This window comes from Triticum aestivum, chromosome 3B, assembly GCF_018294505.1.
Source record: "Triticum aestivum cultivar Chinese Spring chromosome 3B, IWGSC CS RefSeq v2.1, whole genome shotgun sequence".
Classification (NCBI taxonomy): domain Eukaryota; kingdom Viridiplantae; phylum Streptophyta; class Magnoliopsida; order Poales; family Poaceae; genus Triticum; species Triticum aestivum.
Window position 1 is genome coordinate 137,835,631 of NC_057801.1, and position 9,653 is coordinate 137,845,283.

General features: G+C 42.9%; 2 protein-coding genes across 4 annotated transcripts in view; both read right to left on the reverse strand.

Moving 5' to 3' along the window:
* Positions 1-288: 288 nt before the first annotated feature.
* On the reverse strand, positions 289-4,155 carry LOC123069017 (E3 ubiquitin-protein ligase At1g63170). 2 transcript variants are annotated; one of them, XM_044491745.1, is made up of 5 exons: positions 4,006-4,155; positions 1,696-2,489; positions 1,330-1,455; positions 969-1,248; positions 289-847 (listed from the first exon to the last, which is right to left on the reverse strand). In XM_044491745.1, the coding sequence occupies exons 2-5, from the start codon at positions 2,286-2,288 to the stop codon at positions 614-616; spliced, it is 1,233 nt and encodes a 410-aa protein (XP_044347680.1). In that variant the 5' UTR covers positions 2,289-2,489; positions 4,006-4,155; the 3' UTR covers positions 289-613. The 2 variants fall into 2 exon arrangements, with proteins under 2 accessions (XP_044347680.1, XP_044347679.1); XM_044491744.1 differs by lacking the exon at positions 4,006-4,155 and adding an exon at positions 3,858-3,881.
* Positions 4,156-4,813: 658 nt separating this feature from the next.
* Positions 4,814-9,653, reverse strand: part of LOC123069018 (valine--tRNA ligase, mitochondrial 1) — an 8,262-nt gene continuing 3,422 nt past the window's right edge. For both annotated transcript variants that reach the window (XM_044491746.1, XM_044491747.1), the window contains exons 14-22: positions 9,465-9,635; positions 8,646-8,836; positions 8,146-8,548; positions 6,792-7,043; positions 6,207-6,707; positions 6,016-6,113; positions 5,623-5,722; positions 5,273-5,418; positions 4,814-5,154 (exon numbers count right to left, since the gene is read on the reverse strand). In XM_044491746.1, coding sequence (XP_044347681.1) covers positions 5,004-5,154; positions 5,273-5,418; positions 5,623-5,722; positions 6,016-6,113; positions 6,207-6,707; positions 6,792-7,043; positions 8,146-8,548; positions 8,646-8,836; positions 9,465-9,635 — 2,013 coding nt within the window. In that variant the 3' untranslated portion in view covers positions 4,814-5,003. The remainder of the gene's footprint in view (positions 5,155-5,272; positions 5,419-5,622; positions 5,723-6,015; positions 6,114-6,206; positions 6,708-6,791; positions 7,044-8,145; positions 8,549-8,645; positions 8,837-9,464; positions 9,636-9,653) is intronic.

A 9,653-nucleotide genomic window follows, 5' to 3' on the forward strand; every position in this document is an offset into this window, starting at 1 on the left:
AAAAATTATATGTCACAACAAGTACATTAGGGAAAGCTCTTTCAAATATGAATCCAACAATATACTATCATATAATTTATAATTTGTTAGTTTTATAGATGGTCAAAATTTGATCCAAAATACGAGGGGGTCCAATAAACCCGGACAGAGGTAGATGTCAGAAACGCACTATCGTTTGGTTAGGGTCTAGACCAGATGTGTTTGGTTAGGGTCTAGACTCTAGACCAGATGTGGTCGTAAATCGCTGTAACGAGGAATGTAGCCCAGATATTTGAGTAATACAAAGTATTTCCCCGCAAAAAAAATGAGACTCTCGAATGGACTCAAGTGCAGCATTAATCAGTTACAGGATCATGAGCTTTCTGCTTTGGAATTTCACATGAAACAGTTCAATTTCTGCATGGTTTGGACACAATTCCAATGCTCCAACCACTGTTTCTGGTGAATGCCACATTTGACAAATACTGAGTATAATCACTAGCTAAGCAGGTGTGAGTATTTACAATATATACGAGACAATTCCGCCAGAATGGGAGAAATGGACTTGCGTCCTACTTATAGCGTGTTCCATCCATCCTCATGCCCATGCTCATGGGACGAAGCAGAAGAACAGCTACCGCTGTGACTCGACGTCGCCTCTTTCCCTGTTTTCATTCTGTTGGTGTTGGCCCTCGGGGCCAGCCTCGGAAGACGCCGCCGTTGAGCCGCCCAGCTCGGACTTGCAAAGAGGGCACAGCGCGTTGATCTTGAGCCACTTGTCGATGCACTCCATGTGGAAGACGTGCCCGCAGGGAAGCTCTCGCAGATCTTCGTTGTTTGAGAACCTTGATAAACAGATGCAGCAAACCTGAAAGAGCCCAGAGGTTCGCAGGTGTCAGCTAATCGCGCAACGTGCCACAAATGTGTATGCATGAGCAAAAGATTCCACACTTGATAAGTGTGAAATGGAAAACGGGTGGGAAACTCACGGCGTCTTCCGCGGAGATAGTCCGCTCCTTGTCGGTCCCAGATGCCAGAACCCCGCCATTGTCTTCCCCCACTTCTCCTCCATCGCGGATCCTCATCGACTTGTACTTGTACGCCACCAGCGTGTTGATTACTTCCGCGGTAGCGCCTTTGTTCATATCCAGATCCTCGTGGAAGCCTACCATGGAGATTATGCAGGGCAGGCAACAGCATATCATCGTGCACAGGATGAATGGCAGTGCATAGCCGATGAAGCCGAATGCAAGGAACACTATACACAGCCTGAAAAATGATTACAACCAAATAAGCAAGGTATTCCGAGGTGAAAGGAACGTGCCACGCACAGCACCTAGCAACACACACCTGTACAAGTTAGGAGCGTCATGGACGGAAGAGCGGCCACCGAATATCCACACATTCCCCACAACAAACCACACGGCAAAGAAACAATCCAAGGCCAACTTCAAGCACGCAACCAATGCGTAGACCCTACAAGTAAAAAGTATCTTGTTACTTCGTAACTTTAAACATCAGGAAGAAGTCAAAACGTTGCATCTCATCCAGGGGGCAGAGTAAAATGATCTAATGTATTGGGCATTCCTGAAAGACCTAATGTTTACTCTCATTATTAGTTATGCAGAAGCAGCCAAATCGTCATAGCTAAACTGCTCTTGGAGGTGGTTCAGTCGAAGAGAATGTTCTTTTTTTCACAGGGGAAGAAAATGTTACCTTGGACTTGCAATCGGGAAATTGTTTCTTGGGACTCCAGTATTGTTATCTTCGTTTACAGCTTCTGATGCATGTGCAGATGAAATTGATGCAAAAGAATCAGACTCGGATATGTTCCTTTGAGATGAACCCTGGGCTGATGGTTCTTGCTCGATGTTCTGGCAATTGCGATGGAGATAGCGCCAATAAAGATGTGGAATAGTAGCAACACAGCCTATTATATAGCCAACAACCCACTCAAACAGTGGAGCGCGTGGATGCTCATTCCTTGATACCGACAGGACAGTAACAGCTGCTATAATCTGACTAACATTTACAATAAGCTCGATTGAGATCCATAAGCCAGAATTCAGAGGATTCTGCTGACGATTGACTTGATCCCTTCTCACGAAAGATGCGCTTCGAAAGTCAGGCATACCGGTTGTGCCAGAACTTTCTGGGACAGGAGGAACTTCATTTGAAGGACCTCTGTTGCGGTTCAACTCATCCAAGTGATTATGATTGTCCGGACGGGATGTTGATGGCGACGTCAGATCATTCCTTGGTATGTCGATTGTGTGATCATGACGAGTGACATTTCCAGGGTGATCCATCAGTAAAGGATGCTAATCTGGTGCACCTTCACACTGCGATTCAGCAGGAGCGGCTGTAAACTGGAAACCAAGCCAGCACCTTAGCTTGACATTTTCCTTGGTATGCAGCAGTTTCCGACAGAATGCTCTATATCTTTCTCACACACTCTGAACCGCGATGTGTTTCCCCCCTACACGACCTTCAGGTGACTTTTAGTGTACCTGAAGGAAAGGAAAGTTAATTGGAAACTTCAGTTCACTGCAAATCTGTGTCACTAAATTATGAAAGCCTTTGTATAAGGTAAGACATCATATTTAATAGACACGATTGCACTTGAAGGAAAGGCCATAGCCTGACTTTATGAAAGATTACAATGATCATATTTAGTGTGTAAGGTAAGCCTCATTTACCATCCCCAATTCCAATGTAATGTTGCAAATTTTGGCATTATAGAATCAACCTTTTCATCAACTGTATTCTGCAATCCTACAGCTTGACCACAAACCAATTATGCAAGGAAGAGAAAAGGATCAATCTACATTCCGAAGGCACGCCAGAAGTGAATGCCTTTTCCCAGTGGCATGCAACGAGTAGGAACTTAGGAACGATAGGATTAGTGGGTCCAATGTAACATCTACCAACCCTAGAAACAAAGATCAATTGTGGCAGACCAAGATACTAGTTCAAACGCCGCGTCAACACATTTAGCTCAAATCAGCATTACAATGAAAACGGAGGAAACAAAAAAAAATGCTGCAATAATGCCCCTCCTAATGATCAACGCTCACCATTCCCTCAATTCACCTGGCTGTCCGATACGCATGGAGAGCAGCAGCACCAGGGAAACCAAATCCAACGGGCATTACTCATAGTCATAGAAGGAGCATCCATCTCAACCCAACAATGTGGCTAAGAAAATCCAATATTCGGCATGAACACAACCACAAGATCAACCCGGTAGATCACAGCGATTCAATCGAACCAGCAAACCCTGAACGCAAACCGGCAAACTCGGAGGCAAACAGAACCACCCCCAATCCCGACGATGGGAGCAAGGCAGTCTTTGTATGTGGCAAGACATCATATATCATTCGACAGGATTACATCTGACTTATGGAAGATCGCAAAGCACCAGAGCATTTGTGCAAGGCAAGCCTCGTTTACCATCCAAAATTTCAATTCTTTTTTTCCAAATATTTGGCAAATTTGCATGCAATCCTAGAGCTTGACCACAGACCATTCATGACAAACAGGCTAACCAAAATTCAGAAGGGAAAACCAATTGTTTTTCAAGTGGCATGCATTGGATTAGCCGACCCAATGTGACTAATACACCTACCAGCACCAGAAACAAAGACCAATTCTGGCAGGCCCCAAATACTATACTAGTTCAAACGGCGCCACAAAATACTAGTAGTTCAACGGAAGGAAACAAGAGAAACGCTCCTCCTAATCGTCAACGCCGCCAAATCACCGGTGTCGTTTGTCGTTTCAAAAAAAAAAGCATGTGGAGAACAGCAGCTACAGGGAAACCAAATCCAACGGGCATATTACTCACGCCGTCTCAACCCAGCATATTACGTACGTACGTGGCTACGAGAATCCGATACCCTGCACGAACACGCCGACAGGAGCAGCCCGGCAGCTCGCAGCCGATTTCAATCGAGCCGGCGAACCCGGAGGCGACCGGCGCCGCCCGCCCGATCCCGGAGCGAGGAAGGGAAGGGACGCACATACCGGGCAGGGCGGGGGAAGGGGCGGGGCGTGAGCCGAAGCTTGGAGCTATAGGCCTCGTCCTCCTCTTGTCGTCGTCGTCGTCGCGCTCCTGGCGGAAAATTTTATCCTCTCTCCTCCATTTTTGTCTGCTCCGTCGGTGCTTTGCCTTATGTAGGTCAGCGGTCAGGAACGAACAGGTCAAGCGGGGGTCAAGCGGGGGCAGCTCGGTAATTACGGACGAAACGCATCGTGGCCGCTGGTGCGGCCAGCGGGGCGGGATCGGACGGCCGGGGGGAGGCGGGCGGGTAGGCCGTTGGCGCGTGCAGGATTAGAAACTTCTTTGTTTGAAAACGGAGTCGTTTTCCTCGTAAAAACCGTGTGGGATTAGGTAGAGTAACAGTAGGGGCGAAGGATTATTAAGCATTTTTTATTAGCATTAAAAAGATTTCTTCTCCTTCGACTAATGTTAGGTAAAACAGGTACATGGCTGCTGCAAAACACATTTTCCGTCTCACAAATATAGCAAGCGCACATTTCAAGCGTGCGATTGTTCTATTTTTAGGGGTGACTAGTTAATAAATCTTTAAAATTGCTTAGCTTTTCTAAGAAGTATACATTTGTTATGTCATTAAATCCTGATGATTATAAGTACAGTACATAAATACATTTTCCCTCTCACAAAATGTGGTTTTGCGTTCCTGCTGCATATTGCCGCCCTTTCTACTCTTCCCACCCATGTATAGAACAGACAAGCTCAACTAAAAAAACAGGCAAGTTCAAACTGAGTGCATAACTTTGCAAAAAAAAAAAAACTAAAGGGCTTGAGCACTGAAAAAGTAAGTCACTTGTACTCGCACTCACGGATCAACATCATTTACAAACCTAAGGCAATTGTGAGAAACTGGAGTTTCATTGTCCCATTTTGAATTTTCTATAAAAACCAATGCAGTATCAACTTCAAACAAAAATGCCAGTAGTTCCCAATAGAAACAGAGAGCCAACTCAAAAGCATAGCCAGTTTATGCATCTAGTTTCTTCTCAGCTTCACCGATGACACGCAATTGCTCGAAAAAGGCGGTGAGCTTCCTCATGTCCTCCTCTTGGACACTGGGCGGAGCCTTCTCTCTGTAACCGGACGCTTCCATCTTCTGAGACAGGGCATGCTGTAGCCTGCACGCGTATGGATAACAAGAAACCATGTTACAGGTGAGACAGTGGGATTAACAACGACAACCATACATGCGGATCTTTAGCGGGAGAGAACAATTAGATGGCATATCAAGCTTACTTTTGGATTTCATCCCTCTTTTTCCTAAGCTTTTCGAGCTCCGCTTCCGCATTTAGAGCTCCTTGAAGCTGAAGGTATACGGACAGATCTTTGTTGACAACAGCAGTCGAACAGTCAGGTGGAGTTTCGTCACTCTCTGCCAGGATCTGGAAATTGTCCAACATCAAATCAGTGTTTTTCATCAAACAGATGAAAAAGGATAAAAACAACTACGAAAATTGATTATTCTGCGACAGACAGTCACTTGAGATGATATGCTCCACTCCAGGTTTTAGCAAAACATCAGATCCGTAAAGGAAGTTTTCAGATAATAAAACACATAATACAGCTAAGGAAATGCAAGGCAAAACCTTAAGTGACGATACAGAAGAAAGAGACACCACTAGAGATTGATAGCACTGAACAGTGGCAGCAATATCTTCGCCTCGACAAAGTGCAAAAGCAGGTCGCCTGTTCATGAAAAAGATGAGAAATAAGATGTCTATTTGGCAAGCCAACTGTAGAACAAGAATTAAGCAACCATATACTCCCTCCGTTCCTAAATATAAGTCTTTTTAGAGATTTCACTATGGACTAGATACGGATCAAAATGAGTGAATCTACACTCTAAAATATGTCCATATACGTCCGTATGTAGTTTGTAGTGAAATCTCTAAAAAGACTTACATTTAGGAACGGAGGGAGTATATCATGCACAGTAGATTGTGAACACAAAGCCCAGGTACATGACCATATATACACACCTTTCATTTGTATCTGTCGGTGGCTTCAGAGATCTTAGTTTGTTCACAGTATCCAAGATAATACCAAATTCACTTTCAAGTTTATCATCTGCCCATTCCTGTGATAAAGAACAATTGTTTTCCACTAAGAAAAGGATATTGCCACATGAAGTTCTCTGTATTTAAAGTCTTCCGTTAGACATGAGTATTACCTTAACAACAGATGGATATTCTGATATCATAATGGAATTTTTTCTGCAAGAATCTTTGGGCTGAGGAAGACGCTGCCAGAGTTCTTCTGTTACATAAGGCATGAATGGGTGGAGCAGACGCAAACCATTGTCGAGGCAAACCCATAGGGCATCTCTACAAGCAGCTCTTGCTGAATCGAACTCTTGAGAGTCATTGAAGAAGTAAGGTTTTACAGCTTCTATAAATACATCACATAGCTGGTATTGCCACCATGAGTAAATAGCAGATGTTGCATCGGCGAACTTGTATGCTTCTAACGAGGTCACAGTCTTGCCAATAGCCTTGTTAAGTACCGAGAGTATCCATTTGCAGACCGGGGGCATTGAAGACACAACAATGGTTGCTGGTGGAGTATAATGATCACCAAGCTTGCCCATTGCAAAACGAATGGCATTCCACAATTTATTGCACCACTGGCGATATCCAACAACCCTCTTGATATCAAGATTTATCTTGTCAGACTGCAAAACAAGAGAGATTCTATAAAAAGATGAATTGGAAGCTTATAATACTACAACAGAAACTCAAATGGGTCTGACTATAACCTGAGAAGTGTAAGAAATCAGTGCGAAACGGAGTGCATCAGTGCCACATTCAGCAATGCCATCAGGAAAATCTTTCTTCTTCCCTTCTCTTGCAACACTTAACTCATTTGGATCCAGGTTGCCTTCTTCCAAACGTTTGAGGAGATCTTCAAGTGTCGTACCGTTTATCACCTCGAGGGGATCAACAACATTACCAAGTGACTTGGACATTTTGCGGCCATGTGCATCACGGATCATAGGATGCAGATACACCTGCAAAAGAGGGTGCAATCATGACTCAGTATGTGAGACAATTAAAGCATATCTTCAGCTAGAAAAGAGTTGAAGCTCAATATGGTTGGTTAAATAAGTAGTTTCGGAATTTAAAGAGAAGCACCTTCCATCCAGAAAAGAAAAGGGTAAGTTAATAAGTTTAAGCATTTAACACTACATGATAGTCTCAATCAAGCACACAGTACAATATGACAAAAGACGATGATGACAGAAATGTAACTTGTATTCAAAAGTAACTAAGAACAGAGTTCATGCAGGAAGATGACCCGTTGACACAAATGACAGATCGCGGAATAATAATTGAAAAAGGGCAGAAGTCTGGAAAACTTATAGGGCACTATATTGTCAAACAATTACGCTCTCATTTTTTGAACTGAACCTTGTCTGTAACATCCACATACTCCAACTACCAAGGTTTAAGGTAGATTGACGTGTATCTTCAGAGTTCAATCAGGACAACACTGGAATGGCATGTAGAGGCAAATGGCAGAGCAGCAAATAGTGCAAAATGGACAACCTCATTAATCCATTCAGCAACAACAACAACAACAACAACAAAGCCTTTAGTCCCAAGCAAGTTGGGGTAGGCTAGAGGTGAAACCCATAAGATCTCGCAACCAACTCATGGCTCTGGCACATGGATAGCAAGCTTCCATGCACCCCTGTCCATAGCTAGCTCTTCGGTGATACCCCAATCCTTCAGGTCTCTCTTAACGGACTCCTCCCATGTCAAATTCGGTCTACCCCGCCCTCTCTTGACATTCTCCGCACGCTTTAGCCATCCACTATGCACTGGAGCTTCTGGAGGCCTGCGCTGGATACCCCAAGCTTCTCTTCATTAATCCATTCAGCAAATGTCAGAATTCATAATGCATGATTTTGTGAAACAATGGTGGTTATGCACTGCCACTATTAAATGTAGATTGCTTCACTTTCGGGACATTTGGACATAGCTACTGTTACAGAAGAGGTAGCTATAAGCTAAAGAGCGCGCACAAGGAATTAGATTATTTATGTATAATGGATTATTAGAACTGCAGAATACAGTTTAATTGACAGAGAAAAACATTTGTGTCATTACCTTCTGAAATGGCACATCACCACCAAGTTGCATACCCATCATCACCATACGTGCCACCCAGAAGAAGAGAATATCAAGTCCAGTTTCAAGTACTGAAGTAGGGTAGAAAGCACGAAGATCAGCAGTATCATCTGGCCAACCAAGCACTGTCAATGGGAAGAGACCAGATGAAAACCAAGTATCCAAAACGTCAGGATCTTGATTTAACTGGAATTTCTTCCCCGGATACTTTTTCTGTGCCTCAAGCATTGCATCACATTCATTCCTTGCGACTATCCAACGGTCATTGTTTGATCCCAGATCATTCAATTGCTCGTCTTCTAGTGTCACATACCACGCAGGTACACGATGTCCCCACCAGAGTTGTCTTGAAACACACCAATCGCGTATGTTTTCAAGCCATCTGCAAGAATGGTGGATGGATCATGTTTCTTGATATTTCATTACTTTCACCTGAAGTCGACAAGAAGTGGCACTTATAACTAGGCAAAAGAAGATACCTGTACCAGTCTTGTTCATATTGTTGCGGAATAATCTCAATTTTTTTGGATCTTACAGCATCAAGACCTGCCTTTGCCATTGTATGGCAATTAACAAACCATTGAGGCTTTATCATAGGTTCCACCACATCATTACTTCTTGAACAAATGCCCAAATTCATTTCATTCTTTTTTGTGTCCTTGTACAACCCCTTAATTGGCAGAATTAAACATTGTTAGTCCAAAACTCAAGACTACTCCCTCTGTTCCTAAATATAAGTCTTTCTGAATGGAGGGAGTACTTAACTAAATCCAAATGAAATAAATTGGAAAAGGCAAAAAAAAAAAAAAGATCAGCTAAAGTGATTAGTAAAGGTAAATAGTTGGTCACTTGATTCCACAGGCATGCAAATTATATTTCTAATAAGAAATGAGAATTCGTTGCGATGGATACCCAAACAAAATGGGATAACATGAAGAAGCCTTGAAGCAACATATACATAAACTACCAAAACACATATTTCTCATAAAAAGAACGCTGTACTGAGAGACTCATTAACTAGATTAATCAGATCGAGTGAAGGACAACCATGTAAGAGGTAGAAATGTTTATACAAGAATCAATATTGCTTAAGGCTAGCAAGTTCCAATTTGTAGTAAGTGTTAGCAAAATAGAAATGTGAATATTACATTACATAGTTCATGATATTTCTCTGTATAGTCTCTCTTTGTATGACATCACCTAAATTTATACTAATCCAGCGCAATAACCCAACAATCATTCTTCAAATACTACATCATAAACGTTATGCACCAATAGCTAAATGAAACCAGTAATACCTTTTCTTTCAGTGCATCAATAACTGCAACCCGAGCAGCAAATCTTGGCATTCCTTCAAATTGTGCACCTCCATTGCTGTTTATCTTCCCATCATCTGTGAAGATATTGATGAACTCTAGGTTGTGTCGTTTTCCAACCTCAAAGTCATTTGGGTCATGGGCAGGTGTAATCTGCAAAACGAGCACACG